This window comes from Physeter macrocephalus, chromosome 21, assembly GCF_002837175.3.
Source record: "Physeter macrocephalus isolate SW-GA chromosome 21, ASM283717v5, whole genome shotgun sequence".
In the NCBI taxonomy this organism is placed as follows: Eukaryota; Metazoa; Chordata; class Mammalia; order Artiodactyla; family Physeteridae; genus Physeter; species Physeter macrocephalus.
In genome coordinates this window covers 46124872-46141450 of record NC_041234.1, presented here as the reverse complement: position 1 = coordinate 46141450, position 16579 = coordinate 46124872, and the positions used below count along the sequence as shown (strand labels likewise).

The 16579-nt window shown below is 36.9% G+C and overlaps 1 protein-coding gene across 3 annotated transcripts in view; it reads right to left on the bottom strand.

Moving 5' to 3' along the window:
- The window catches only part of YIPF6 (Yip1 domain family member 6), a 79444-nt gene that overhangs the window by 50082 nt on the left and 12783 nt on the right, over positions 1-16579 (bottom strand). For 2 of the 3 annotated variants that reach the window (XM_007118955.4, XM_024116559.3), the window contains exons 2-7: positions 15614-15742; positions 14512-14590; positions 11717-11759; positions 9356-9481; positions 8559-8716; positions 6638-6803 (exon numbers count right to left, since the gene is read on the bottom strand). In XM_007118955.4, the coding sequence (XP_007119017.1) occupies positions 6685-6803; positions 8559-8716; positions 9356-9481; positions 11717-11759; positions 14512-14590; positions 15614-15742 (654 nt within the window). In that variant the 3' untranslated portion in view covers positions 6638-6684. Of the gene's footprint in view, positions 1-6637; positions 6804-8558; positions 8717-9355; positions 9482-11716; positions 11760-14511; positions 14591-15613; positions 15743-16579 lie in introns of those variants that run through there. The other variant, XM_028482532.2, reaches the window with a different exon arrangement.

Below are 16579 nucleotides of genomic sequence, written 5' to 3'. Positions count from 1 at the left end.
ATAGCCAGGACATGGAAGCAACCTAAGTGTCCATCAACAGGTGAATGGATAAAGAAGATGTGGCACATATATACAATGGAATATTACTCAGCCATAAAAAGAAACGAAATTGAGTTATTTGTAGTGAGGTGCATGGACCTAGAGTCTGTCATACAGAGTGAAGTACGACAGAAAGAGAAAAACAAATCCCATATGTTAACACATATATATGGAATTTTAAAAAATAGTTCTGAAGGATCTAGGGGCAGGACAGGAATAAGAGGGAGGAGATATGGGGATATAAGTATATGTATAGCTGATTCACTTTGTTGTACAGCAAAAACTAACACACCAATGTGGAGCAATTATACTCCAATAAAGATGTTAAAAAAAAAAAAGCAGGAACCTCCAAACTGACAGGAAAGCACACATTTTGGGTGGTAAGTGTCCTGGAAGCAGACCAAGAAAGGTGGGGAAAGACAGGAATCTCCTATGTCTGAATGTGACCTGTTGCTCATTATGCTCTCATTACAATAAAATTAGCCTTACAGATAAGAAGTACCCATCATGCACTGACACCATGATACTTCTGATCTAAGCCAAATAAGAACAGAAATCCCTCCTCCCCTCAGGAAGATGGAGCTGGGATGAAAATCAGGGAATACGACCCCCAAACCCCTCCTTCCCCCGTGAATATTCTCCCCCTTCATTTGTATGCCCCTCATAACCGGCTTGCCAGAGAAACCCAGGGCAGCAGCTCCTCACCTGTCTGTCTGCTCTCCCTCTGAGGGCGTATTCTTGCTTAAATAAATCCTCACTTTACTTTCTTAACTCCCTGCTTGTCTCCAAATTCTTTCCCGACAAGGCAAGAACCTTAAATTCACTGGGAACAGTACTGTTTATAAAACGGCTATTATAGCATCTGGTAAATATTATTTGCTCAGTAAATGTGACTTCCTAACTTGCTACCTGTGCAATCCTACACAGCATTCAATATTTTCTGATGACAATATATCTGAAAACAGTATGCAGGAAATATCCCCATGCCTTTCAGCACAAGAACAGGCACATGCAAATTCTCCTTTTCCAGTGTTTTTTATTTGCACATTTAATATTCATAAATCATTTTACAGATTTATTCTTTTCACAGGTTCTTTATTTATAGGAAAGATCAGAATTAAAACAGAGCATCGAAGAGGACCAAGAAATTACCAGCAGAGATGGTGCAGAATACAAAGGCTCTAAAAGAGAACAGAGTGAACAAGAGCAGCGTGTAGCCACTTCCTACCAGGCTGGAACACTGACTTCATTAAGGCAAAGCCTTTATTTACTGTGTTATTTCTTCACTCCACCTAGTTTAACCCAAATAGAAAGGCATTCTATTTTCACACTACTGCTCTCTGAGATCTTAGGAATATAGCTGGTACTACATGTGACCAGAGGCATCCCTTGACGATGAACACCTGAATAGACACATTAAATTTTGATGTGTTAACCATCCCTCTGGGAGAATTAAAACGAAAGAGGCAGAAGCTGCTTGATTCTTAAGACTTTGAGAAAAAGGGGAGGGGTGTATGTGTCTGGTGGTGGGAGGAGGGGAAAGAAAAGGGGCTCAAGGAGGAGTGAGGGCAGCAAACCTAACTCTTCCCAATGTACAACCGCTCTTGTGTCTTCCTCAGATGCTACTAATATAGTATTCTAGTACTCAGAAAAAAAACGAGTTATTGACCTCCAGTGAGCTGTACGTTGTAATGGCTAGTAACAGGGAACATACCCTGGGGAGGAGGTGTATTCATTTCATGTGTATAACAATGCAGTTCAAAACTGTGTCCTACTATGATCTCAGCTAATGTGTTTTCCTATTTTAAATCAATTCACTGTGTGACCTTGGACAATTTACTTAACCTTTCTGTGCCTCAATTTTCTACCAGTGAAATGAGGATTGTACCACTTTATGTTGAAGATTGGAGGAGATGCATGAAAAGCACTTAAGAATAGTGCCTGGCCAAATCCATAGAGACGGAAAGCAGACTGATGGTTGCCAGGGGCGGGGGAAAAGGGAAAAAGTGGACGACTGCTAAAGGCTTTGGGGTTTCTTTGTGGAATGATGGTAATATTCTAAAATGAGACAGTGGTGATAGTTGCACAATTATGTGAATATACTGAAAAATCACTGAATTGTATATTACTTTAAAAGGGTGAATTTTATGGTAAAGTGTATCCCAATAAAGCTGTTACAAAAATTCTTAAAAAAATAGAATAGTGTCTGGCACACAGTAAGTGCCCAATAAATGTTAGCTATTATTTGTAGTAATATTATTGTCACATTATTATTTAGCCATCTTATGACCTAAGTAAATCCCTAGAAATTCTTTATTTTTAATAAAAGCCCACAGAATCTAAAAAAGTATTTCTAATTTACATATATGCATTAACATTCACACATTTATTTCTATCCAAACTGTCTCAGAAATGAACAGTTTAATTAAGAAGCACAATTTCAGTATTTTACTCTGGAATAAAACAACTGCATGCAATGGATGTCTGATCATATCATGATAGGCTTTAGATAAATTCCAATGACTTGATGTTATCCAAGAATTGGAAATGATGGGAGATATTCATTTTCATCTCCAGGAATAAACAGGAAGTCCAAATACAGTAAGTAATTAGATTATATAACGTACATAATTAAACCTTCAAATATAAGCTTGTTAGCCTTCTAATCACATTTTGGGGGACACTTTATAAAAAGACAAATACAGTAAACAGTAAAATGCTTACTAGCCCCATGCCCTGTGACCCCCTCACCTTGCTCAAAAGAAAATCCCCACAGTGAAAAGACACAACTCAACTCATGTAATAAACCACTTAAGAGGCAAAAGACTTGATTAATGATTGACTTTTAAGACTACACTGCAAAAACATGTTCACATCAATTGAGTATTTATAATCTGAACAGCAATTAAATCCAGTCTTCACCTTTCCTACTGCTAAAGAATATGACAACGGGGTCTCAGTCTCAGAAGCAGGAGCAGCAAGTGATAAGCCACGATGGCAGCAATGCACATTAGGCAATGATGCTCACATGCTTGAATTTCATCTAAAGCATGAAACCTTCCAATTCCCGGAACAGGGTTTCCCCTTTGTTGGAGTCCCCTTCCCTTCTAGTCTTCCTTTCTATAATTAGCCACGTGCCTCTGCAGCAAATCAGGGAAAGCTGTGTTGAGGGTTACAACTTCCAGATACTCAGGTCTTCTGTGACAGAATGCAATGCACTTTTTTGCATATATTAAAAAAATATTTATTTATACCCTCAAATTGACCACTCATTTTCAGAAAGATAATTAAATCTCCATTTTACCTGCCTTCATTTAAATCAAATAAAACCATTCCCTAAGTCACCCAAAAGCAACAGATTAAAACACAGAACAAGTTGCCTTAACACCCAATATGTATAACACCCCCCTCACACACACACAAACCCCACCAAAGTTGTGGCCTTAGGAATTTCTGACTAAATATTTAGCCTGAGTAAAATTCAGTGGAGATTTAATTCCCTTTTGAGAAGCATGATTATTTCTTTAATTTTACATTATAATCATTGGGATAGATTACAAAACAACTTTGGAAGAGAGATGTTTTTAGTGGGAAGTTAGAAAATTTCAGACAATGGAAATGGATGATAATTTAGGACCAATTTAAAAATCAGAAACAGTTTCAAAATATTTTCCTTATCAATTCAAGACTGAAACATTGGCTTTGTCCTAACAGGGTTTATTTTGAAATTTAAAAGGGAAATTGAAACAAATACAAATACATAACCAAAATATCTAGACAATGCTGGGACGGAGGGGACCAATTTTGTAATGCTCTGTAATTGAATATCACTCCAAGTACTCATTTGTCCTAGTATTGTTCATTTGGTTAATCTGGGGATGGAGAAAGTATATTTTAAAAATTATATATCTATGTGTAGGTCATCTTTAAATACCAGTGAATAAATACTTAAACTCCATGAAAAAGAAAAAATGTGGAATAAGAAATTCCTATCTTTATAAGTAACTGTATATTTACAATGAATGTATTCTGCCTGACTCCTAATTTTTGTCTATTAAGAGTTTTTCACTGTGCAATTTATAGAAGGCAGCAGCTCATATTACCTTAAAAGAACCCTGATTTGCTCAGAATCAGCCTGTACCAGACACTCTGCTCCCTGAAAAGCCTTCACACTTGTGTGCATAAATAGCTGCGAATACAAGTAGGTGCACATGTGCAAAAAAGTACTTCTCTAAAGGAGAGCTAATTGGCTTTACAAATAAAGTCTAAAACCAAGAAAATAAATTGCTATCCCCAACCCGAAAAACACACCTAATGAAAAAACTGCTAAGCCCACTATGAAAAGGCGGCAGCTGTAAACTCATCTCATCCTACCTCATGCTCTTAAGCATCTAGTTGTTCTGTGAAATCAGCCATTAGAACACTAAATCCCTACATGTTTACATGGTTAAATGCAGCCTTTGATTTAGCTTTACTTTTTAGTTAGAGGCCAGACTGCACAGAATAGCAAGAAATTCCTTACAGCTATGCTGTATCCAAACTGCCTCATTCTACCCTTAAGAGAAGGTGCCCACATGATAATATGCATTAGGGACCTACCAATCTAAATTTCTGAGGTCTTCTACTTGGGTAAGTTCAAGCATTGGTCCACTGAGAGCTTCAGTCAAAGGAAAATTACAAGTTGACTGCTAACACCTTAGCATGCATATGCAGAACTGGGGAGTAAGATTAAAAATTAAGAGTGTCCAGCCATAAAAAGAAACGAAATTGAGTTATTTGTAGTGAGGTAGATGGACCTAGAGTCTGTCATACAGAGTGAAGTAAGTCAGAAAGAGAAAAACAAATACTGTAAAGCTAACACATATACATAGAATCTAAGGAAAAAAAAAAAACAGGTCATGAAGAACCTAGGGGTAAGATGGGAATAAAGACACAGACCTAATAGAGAATGGACCTGAGGATATGGGGAGAGGGAAGGGTAAGCTGTGGCAAAGTGAGAGAAACACACCATTGTAAAGCAATTATACTCCAACAAAGATGTTAAAAAAAAATTAAGAGTGTCACTGAGCTGCTATTAAGCATGGCAGAAAGGTGACTATAGACTAAAAAAGCCTATGTTTTAGATGTCCTTTGCTTTTTTTTAAGCAGCAAGTGCAGAATTTTCTCTAATCAAAATCTGAATTTTGCTTAGTAGATGTTTTCTCCTCCCACATCTATGAACCCCTTTCCCAACCTCTGTCATTGTCTTTTTAAGCTTAATAGAAGTAAAATAGACTATCCTTTATTATTTATGAAAAGAGAGGCATATTCTTTTTTTAACCATCTTTATTGAAGTATAATTGCTTTACAATGGTGTGTTATTTTCTGCTTTACAACAAAGTGAATCAGTTATACATATACATATGTTCCCACATCTCTTCCCTCTTCCGTCTCCCTCCCTCCCACCCTAGATCAATGGAACAGGATAGAAATCCCAGAGATAAACCCACACACATATGGTCACCTTATCTTTGATAAAGGAGGGAAGGATATACAGTGGAGAAAAGACAGCCTCTTCAATAAGTGGTGCTGGGAAAACTGGACAGCTACATGTAAAAGTAGGAAATTAGAACACTCCCTAACCCCACACACAAGAATAAACTCAAAATGGGTTAAAGACCTAAATGTAAGGCCAGACACTATCAAACTCTTAGAGGAAAACATAGGCAGAACACTCTATGACATAAATCACAGCAAGATCCTTTTTGACCCACCTCCTAGAGACATGGAAATAAAAACAAAAATAAACAAATGGGACCTAATGAAACTTAAAAGCTTTTGCACAGCAAAGGAAACCATAAACAAGACCAAAAGACAACCCTCAGAATGGGAGAAAATATTTGCAAATGAAGCAACTGACAAAGGATTAATCTCCAAAATTTACAAGCAGCTCATGCAGCTCAATAACAAAAAAACAAACAACCCAATCCAAAAATGGGCAGAAGACCTAAACAGACATTTCTCCAAAGAAGATATACAGATTGCCAACAAACACATGAAAGAATGCTCAACATCATTAATCATTAGAGAAATGCAAATCAAAACTACAATGAGCTATCATCTCACACCAGTCAGAATGGCCATCATAAAAAAATCTAGAAACAATAAATGCTGGAGAGGGTGTGGAGAAAAGGGAACCCTCTTGCACTGTTGGTGGGAATGTAAATTGATACAGCCACTATGGAGAGGCATATTCTAATAGTCATAAGGCAATATGTTTAAGAGCTGCACCTGAACTGGTATTCTCAAAACTGAAAATATAGTTACCAACTCTATTCAACCTGCAGGATGTATCCATGTGCTTCCCGAGTCATTGGTTGTCACCCAAATGGACCACAGTGACCCCACCATGCCTTAAGGAGGCATTATACTGTGTGTACTATGCACCCATATTTTAAAGAAATAACATTAAGAAGGAAAGGACGGCCTTTCAAACATCAGTTCCTTACATAAATGGTGACGGTGCTTTATGGTTCCCTTTTAATCTCCTCATATACCCAGTTACCAAATACCTCCAAAATTAGATAAAAGAGGGCCAAAGGCAGAACTCCACAGTGAATTGCATCTTTGAAATGAGCTTTGAATTCTCTGGTTTTTAATTTCCATTTACTGAGGAGTGAAGGTGAGAATCATCCAACTGATGACAAAGTAAAACAAGAAAACAGGATAAACAGCAAGGGCTTTGCGGTTTGGAGGCTGGCTATCAGCAAGGAAAGCTGTAGAGGCTAAACAAAGCAAAACAAGACAACAAAAAGGAATATTTAATACAGTAAGACTGTCACAACTACTAACATTTACTAAACTTGAAGGGGCCTGGCATAGTCTGGGACACAGAATTATATGCTATAAGTTCAGTTACATTTGTGATCCTCAGCGAAAAAGGCATTTGGCAGCATAGTTTTCCGGACAGCTGAGGGCTACCTGTTTCAAGTATGAAAACTTTGAAAGGTTTCAACCATTTAAGATGGAAACCTTTCTAAAAGGGGTTTCTTACCCTTTTCTGAGAAGTTACTGAACTGTGCTAAATAGGCTTACAAAACTCCTATGGCAAATAGCCTCACACTGCTGTGTTTTTTGAGTAATTGTTCTTAATAAGTTATCAGCTCTTTTAGATGCCAATCCTCTTGTCCATCCAGGAAACATATAGTCATCTTTTTACTCATCGATAATCACCCTTCAAGGAAATCTTTCCTGAACAACCATCTGGTATCCTGCCACCCCAGGTAGAACTGCCCACTTACCTCTTCTGTGTCCCCACTATACCTGCATAGACTTCCATTGCCCACCTGGAAAACTTTATTGGCCTTAAGTGTTTACATGCTTAGATTGTGAACTCGGAGGATAGAGACCATGCCTAGCACAATGCCTGACACACAGTCTGTGCTTAATAAGTATTTGCTGATTTACAGGAACTTCTCTCTCATCTAAGATTCTACTTGCTGAACCACTGTGGGCCTGGACACTTGATAACTAAGCTATTCAGAACTACATGTACGGTAAATTATCAGACTCTAACTGAGGGAATGAGGGGCTCTTCCATGGGTAGTTAAAGCGCCCAAGCTTAATACAGTCCTTGGAATATCAATTCTGGCATTCTCCGACCTTATTTTTGGATTTCTTCTCGGCTTTTAACCATGTTCCAGAGCAAAGAGATGTTACTGCACATAAAAATATTAGGCAGTCTGTCTATCCCATTAAAAAGAAGCTAGTGAACACTTCCAGTTTAAGGTGGAATTTTAAGAGAATTTTAGGAAAGTACAAACAATGAGCAAATAGCATTCATTGCCACTGCTACAGGCTCTCACTAATCTTTAGCAGAATTTTCTACTGAAGCAGACAAGTACTATGATATTTAACAACCTATACTGGGAGGTAGTATAGTACATTTCCAAACAGGTATGTGATCTGCTTGGGTTTGAAACTTGATTCCCCTATTCACTAGTTATGTGTCCTAAGGCAAGTTGCTTAACCTCTCTGGGTCTGTTCCTCATCTATAAAAATGGGACCAATAATAACTGTTTTTATTCATTAGGATTGTTGTGAGGGTTAAATGAGATAATATATATGAAGTACTTATGACAGTGCCTGGCCTACAGTAAGCAATTGGTAAATGCTGGCTATTATTATGATTAATTTATCAGGAAAAGGCTCAAGTCATTTCTCAAGTCACCTATGCCTCCTATATGCCAGGACTAAGCTAGGTCTAGTGTAATCTCCTTTTTCAACCCTATCCATTATTTAAGGATTGAAAAAAAAAAAAAAAAAAAAAAGACGTGACTCTCCACATCTCGGAAGTCCAGATACCCAACTCAGATAAGATGAATGTTATCCCTACTGAGAGAAGAAGGTTCTATGGATGACACTGGCAAGAATCATATCACTCATATGTAACTTATAAGTTACACTGCTCCTCATCTGATCTTCATCTCTAACTCATGTTTCAGTCTGCTCTGTTACTGTAGAGATAAGTACATTCTTACCTACTATGGACCAGGCAAACATCACGATCACCACAAAAAGCCGGACCATGAAGTTTATTGGTCCTGGCTCGGCCAAAAGTACCAGCCGGCAAACCAGCATTGCCACCGTCAGGGGAAGTATACAGTAACCCAGCACACAGAGGCTCTGAAAAAAAGATCTAAAAAAACAACATACATCCATAAAGATCATAAATATAGCTGATCTGTATCACGATACAGCTTATTACACAGATTTCTATGAATCATGGATCGTTACCTTCCTTCAGATACATAATACCTATACCCTAATGTTGATTTTATGAGGATAGTCCTCTGTATTAAACGTGCTTTAGTTTTGCTCTCCCCATACTCTCCTCCTCTCTGCTTAAACTCCTTAAGAGTCAGCCATCTAGGATCTAGATGATCTGTTCTAATTCCTAGAGACCTCCTTCTCCCACTGAACCTCTAAGAATGGTGTTTCTTAATCTTTTCTGGTTTACAGACCTATTTCAGAATTTGTTGAAAACTATGGACCATCTGTTCCCAAAGACAGACATAATCTTCTAAGACAAAAAATTCTGCCTATGATTTCAGGGGCTGGAGAGAGAGCACTGAAGCTTATCAAAGGACCCCAGATAATTTAAGGTAATTTAATTCAACTAGGTTATCTCTGTTCAGTGGTTTTAAGAGAACTTTCTTTTTGGCTCTCATTTATTTTGATTTTTCTTTTTGAAAAATACATAACTAGCCAGACTTCCTTAAAAATCTAAGATATGCAACCTGGCAAGGGAAAAAGGATGCATTTTAATAATACTCACATGTTTCCTCCAAGAAGTTTTGAGTTGAGGGTGATGGTAACTGCACCAAACCAGACAATGACAAACACTTCTGCAAACTGGGGCCCTCCATCTTTTTCGCTATCTACAGAGCCTCTCTGAAGCATTCTGTGACAAGGAAATGGCATGAGAATTGCCTAATCCTTTATTTAGAGCAACAAAGTTACGGCATGGGTTCTCAAACTTTGAATCAGGGAGCTGCCCTAAACCTCACCAGATCTATAATATGTAGGCTGTACAAAAGGAAAATGTCTGAAGTATACGGCAAGGCTCCCTTATTTCAAATTCCAAATGCCTCAGGACTACAAGAGGTGATCCATTTGACCTCATGGGAATGCTTAAATGGATTACCGAAGACTTTTTTTGGTTAAGCAGAGGGTATAAACTGAAGGGCTAAATGTGGCTCACAGACATGAGGTTGTTGGTCCATACAATACTTAAAATGGTCTTAAATTCAAGTTGATGTTATTTTAAAATTGGGAGGTATTTCTGGATTTTCTTGAAAAATCATAAGAGTTTCTAACACTGGACCTGCATTCCTACATGGCAACAATCAGGTGCAGTTGGCACAGGAGCAGATTGCTTCACAAGGGCTTCTGGTAACCAATTCGCAATGCATGCATGTACACATTTGAATTTGTAATCCTTGGGTTAAGGTTCTAGTTCTGGCATTTAAAAATGGAAACAGTCTATAAACCTATTTAGTTGTTGATTTTTAAAAATCAAAACATACAGATTATCACGAAAAGGCTTTGCTTTGAAACTGAGTAATTGAACAGTCACTTATATCCTCTCTAAAAATTTTACAGATGTAAACTGTTTTGAATTTTGGACTCAGAACACTTGTACTCTGTGTCATTTTTTCCAGTAACAGAATAAGTAACATCAAACTCACAACCTCTTCTTATTACAAAGTATAGAGAAGTCACACAGTAAGTCTTGTCCTGCTATGCTATTTGCCAGTACAGGCTTTTGTATTCTATGATTCTGCATACTCCATTCCAAGTCCTGACAATCCAGTGCAAAGAATGCTGGCCCTCATCACTTGTTGTCTGGAACTCCTATTGCTTCAGCATGGTATGACGGAAAGAACATTAACTGGCCTGGAAGACAGGAGACTCAGATATTGATCCTAATTCTGTCACTAGATATGGAAACTGGAGCAGATCACTTGATGTCCTGGGACTCCAATTTTCTTCTTTGCAAATAAGTGGGATTAAACTCCATAATCTCTAAGGTTAATCTTTCAAAACTAAAAAAGTATACGCTCAGAGCTTCTAATATAAACCCTTTCATCAAGGCACTGGATTGTTTTCCTTGATATGGTTATTAAAGGCATAAGATAGAGCACTCCACGTTTTTACCTAAATTACCATGTGCTTGACCTACATTTAAAAATGGGTAAAGAAGCCAGTAAGAAACTTGAATTTAAAATCCTAAAAGGTTCGGCCTGGAAAGGACCCTCAACCATCTCCTTTTATAGATATGGAAAAGGAGACCCAGAGAGGTTAGGTGGGAAGAGAGATGTGTAATAAATGCAGAGGTAGAGAATGGGCAGTCAAGGAAACCTGAGGTTGAATTCCAGGTCTACCACTGAATATGTGACCTTGGTTCAGTCCTCAATCTCTTTGAACCTGAGCTTGTTTGTCAAAAGAGGAAAAATATTCACTTCTTGTTATGAGGATAAGAGAAGGTATTTAAAATTTTTCTGTAAGATGAGAAAAATCATTATACAAATTTTGGTTATTAGTGGCCGAAAGTCACTCTGCTGATAGCAAAGTTAGGATGAGAACTCAGAACTGAATCCTAGTGCAGTATTTTTTCCGCTCTACCAGTGGTTATATTCCCCTCTCCATCGGAACTTTGCTTTCCTTCTTCTGTCCCTTCTCTTTACATACAATGCATATGGAAAACATAACACTTTGAAACATGATCTTGCTTTGAACTCTACCACTTCTACTCTAATTTATCATCACTTATACTTTTAGTAAGTTTTAAAAGAATTATGTTTGCAAATAAACAGTGCTTAAACCTACAGATACTTAATTCACTTAGCTTAATGAGGTACACGAGTGTAAATAAATGTTGAACAGAAATGGCTGAAACAGGATAAGAAGTCATTGGTAAATGAAGGTGGGCATAATTTTCACATCTTTAAATTCTATCACTGTTTGAATTGATCTAGAAAACTACTTGACTTTTTAGATTTAAATACATAAGGAGTACAATATGTCATAGAAGTCCTAAATGAAATATTCAGTCAAAATCCCCTTCAGTTTTGAAACTCCATGAAAAAAATCTAATCTATCTCAAATGACAAAGAAAGGAAATATAAGTACTTACAATGCAAGCGTCACACAAAGGATCAAAGGGCCCCATAAATCCCCTACAAGAAAAGACAGAAGACTGTTAAGACACAACCATGTATAGTGTTTTCTGTCTTTATTCCAATATGTACCTCTCCCACTCTTGGAATTCAGACATCAAGGCTCTCCCTGTCTGCCCAAGCCTTCCCACCTCTGCTACCCCTCTGCTGGCCCTCCCTGCTCCCCAATTCTGAATGCCCTTCTTCACATATCCTTTAAATTTTGTTCACTTCACATCCCACAAATCACCCCTCTCCCCACCTACTAAGCCACATTCCAGCATGCTATAGTTAAAGACCAATGAGCAAGGAGTCAAAAGACTTAAGTGCCCTACCCTGCACCGTCAAAAAGAAGACTAAAGCCAAGTCACTTTACCTATCTGAGATTACATTAGACAAGGCAAGTATAATCAGGTTCACCTCACAAATATGAAAAACAAAGCTGGGAAGAAGTGACGTGCCCAAGTTTCTGTAAACAGTTAAGTGTGGGGGTGGGACCAGAACCTAGAACCAAAACCAGAATCTTCTGATTCCTACTATAAAGTCCTTTCCACTCTGCAATATTGTTTCCCTTTCATAATTACTACATTGAACTAGCACAGAATTGCTGTTCTTATAGGTGAAAAAACAGCCCAACACTGGTAATTTCATAGGGTTAAATGTTAACAACATGAAAACTTTTTGAAAACTATAAAGGCTCTGTCAACATTAGGTCTCATCACTGTGGTTCTCAATCAATAGCTGTTGGGTGATTAATAAACCAACAGTTCAGTAACATACAGCTTAAAGCACAATTATCTTCCTCAAGTAATATGAAAAAAGGTACATATACCACTTCTAACTTTAACCTCACTTGTACATAACTTTACTTCAAAGAAGTGTGCATATGTACATACTTACGTCTTTTTTTAAAATAAGTAATTTTGACACCACTGTGGAAAGTTTGTTAAAGATGTAAAAAAAGAAAAACCATAATCCTAACACTCTAATAAACTATTGTTTATTAAATAAACAATAAATTGTTAAAATTTATCAACTGAAAAGCTGAATTCAAGTACAACTGACATTAATACACTTTTTTAATGCAGTGAAGATTGTTTTTAATTTGTAAAAGATTCATAACAGTATTTTAAAACTATACTTATTCTTGTGAAATACATAAAACACAAAATTTACCATTTTAGTCACTTTTAACTGTACAGGCACGGAGTATATTCATTGTTGTGCAAGCACCACACCATCCATCTCCAGAACTTTTTCATCTCCCAAACTGAAACTCCAACCCATTAAACAATAACTCCTCAATACCCCCTCAGTCCCTGACAACCATCATTTAACTTTCTGTCTCTACAAATCTGACTACTCTAGGTACCTAACATTAAGTGGAATCATGTATGTCCTTTTGTGTCTGGCTTATTTTACTTAGCATAATGTCTTCAAGGTTCATCCATGTTATAGCATGTATCAGGAATTTCACTCCTTTTTAAGGATGAATAATAACCCATTCATATATGGCATATACCATGGTGTATATAACACACTTCATTTACCCATCCATCCACTGATAGACGTAAGAGTTGTTTTCACCTGCTGCTATGAACACGGGTGTGCAAATACCTGTTTGAGTCCATGCTTTCAATTCTTTTGGGTATATACCCAGAAGGAGACGTGCTGAATCATGTGGTAGTTCTATACTATAAATTTTATATACTATAAAATTATATGGTAATTTTTTGAGGAACCACCATGTTGTTTTCCACAGTGGCTGTACCATTTTACAATCCCACCAGCAATGCACAAGGGTTCCAATTTCTCCACATCCTTCACCAACACTTGTTATTTTCTGTTTCTTTGACAATAGGCATCCTAATGGATCTGAAGTGGTATCTCATTGGATAAGACAGCTTTTCTGAGGAAGAAACTTCAACCTCAGAAAAGTTAACTGTCTATCCAAGATCACACACTATTCAAACACTGATTTGCCCTAGCTCTTTCCACTATATACGAGCTGTAGCAAATCATGTGTCAGCTTCAACCCACAATGTACTATGTTGAAAAAGATTCTGACGCTGCATCCAATTGCCACACAGTGATGGCACATTTGCCACATATTTGACATCCTTATATTACAGCTGAAATGCTGCCAAAATAGAAGGTACACTCATGTACAACATCATTGTTACTACTCTCAAACAACAGACTCAATTTTTTTCTGACAAAGGGTACTAAGAAAAACCAAGAATGCTTGAAAAGAAAAGGTCTAACAATTTTAAGAATAAATTCTAAATAACAGCATAATTTTCTGCAAACACTGTTTTGGAAGTCCTAAAGAAAGCAGACAACAGACTAAATGATCATTCTGAAAATAGAAATGTCAATAAAGTACTATTAATTTGTTAAACTTTTAATGGGCATTAGTTATTATTCTAATTTAACATTTACACATTTTGCCTTTCCCTTGGAAGTCATTAGCTCTTTGGTTGAACACAGTCCCTATGTCTTTGCCACTTCCAGAAATAGTCTTTGCAGTGTCTATTATAGCAAGTGAGAAGATACAGTCTATATTTATTGATGAGGACAATATATTCAGCAAAATCTTCCAATCGCTGAAATTCCATGCTAAATTTTTAACTGTTTTCAAAAACTTCATTTATATATTTTTTCATCCTGCAAAATGACATCTGTTTTATTACCACAGAGCCTTTGCCTTATAAAATACTTATGATAAGGTATGATGAGAAACAGCAAAGCCTCAAAATCCTTATATACTTACAATCTCTCAAAAGAGTATTGCTTTTCCTTGGGTACAAAACATGCATGAATTTTTTCCCAACAGCTTTTAGATCACGCATCTGAAAGACATAAACAACTTGCACTGTGATGACCAAGGTTGCCAAGCAGCCCCCTCACTTAATTTGCTAAAATTTCTTTTATTTCAATCTCCTGGGAGCCCTTCATTGAATTTTAGAGCTATAACTCCAGTTTAATTCCTTCACTATACAAACAAACCAGAGAGGTGGGGTTTTTCTATTAACACTTTAAGCCAACATCTAACTCTTTACCACATTCATCATTTCTGTCTTGATTTTTTTAACTCCACAAAAGAGAAACATAGCCCTCCTAATATGTTACTTAAAGAAACGAAAATAATAGCACTAGTAAAATCTGCTCTGCAAAACACAGCACCTAACTTTCAGCTCATACATGATGAGGTCACAGGGGCAATCAGCCTGCTCCCAAGCTAACACATTCTTCACAATATGTAAAGTCAATTAATTTTCAACATTCCCATCCATTCTGGCAAATGAATCCTAGAAGCCAGATTTTAAAAAATCAAGACATTTAAAAAAGGGTGCAGTCATATAAACATAACCTCTCAAAATATAGTTGAGGTAATTCTGTCCTAATTTTTTCAACCTAGAAATTTCTTCATGTCATTAATAGTTCTTCGTAAACATGACTTTTAATGGTTGTTTACCATTCTACCACATAGATGTAACATAATTTACTTAACCGATTACCTTCTTTGCAACTTCCCCCATTATAAATATTGCTGTAACAAACATCTTTGTATAAATATTTTTCTGTATTTTTATAAATACTTCTGTATTAAAAATTTTTTTTTCCTTATACTATACCTAGAGAAGCGGAATTATCACCTCAAAAAGATTGGACATTTTAAGCTCCTTAATATCCATTACAGCCAAACTGCTTTCCAAAAAGGCTGTACCAAATTATTCTCTAGGGGAGAACCTTAAATTTCAATAAATAAAATACACTGAAAACCAGTGAACCAAACAAAAATATTACAAAGTGCTATTAGATATTTAGCCCCATGACACTGAACAGAAGTTCTCTCAACTTATCTAACTTACAATGGTATTCTGAACAGATTCATTCAATGTGGAGCTGTCAAATTCCCGAATGCGAGATCTCATGGGAATGGTGATTTCTCCTTCCACAGGGATGTCTTGTGAGATGGATATATCTGAAAGGCCTGCAAACTGAGAAGAGTTAGGGACAAAAATTTAAAGCCTGTAATAAACTGTAGGATTCCCCCAAAGACATCATCATTTCCCAGAGAGCAGGACTATGTCTTTTTGTAGGGTTTTATACAGTTTTTAAAATAAGGTGTTAGCTCACCAGACATCGAACAATGCAGTTAGCTAAAATTCTCAAATGCTTATTTCTTTTAACTTAAAGAAGATGGCAAACAATGGAAAAAATTCTAAAGTAAATGGCATAGACTTTCTTGCCCACAAATATTTGGTTTCTTTCAAGCATGAAATCTTTTTTTTATATATCTTTATCGGAGTATAATTGCTTTACAATGTTGTGTTAGTTTCTGCTGTACAACAAAGTGAATCAGCTATATGTATACATATACCCTCATATCCCCTCCCTCTTAAGCCTCTCTCCCACCCTCCTATACCACCCCTCTAGGTCATCACAAAGCATCAAGCTGATCTCCCTGTGCTATACAGCAGCTTCCCACTAGCTATCTATTTTACATTTGGTAGTGTATATATGTCGATGCTACTCTTTCACTTCATCCCAGCTTCCCCATCCCCCACACCCGTGTCCTCAAGTCCGTTCTCTATGTCTGCATCTTTATTCCCACCCTGCCACTAGGTTCATCAGTACCGTTTTTTTAGATTCCATATATGTGTGTTAGCATATGGTATTTGTTTTTCTCTTTCTTACTTCACTCTGTATGACAGACTCTAGGTCCATCCACCTCATTACAAATAACTCAATTTCACTCCTTTTTTTTTTTTTTTTTTTTTTTTTTTTTTTTTTTGTGGTATGCGGGCCTCCCTCTGCTGTGGCCTCTCCCGTTC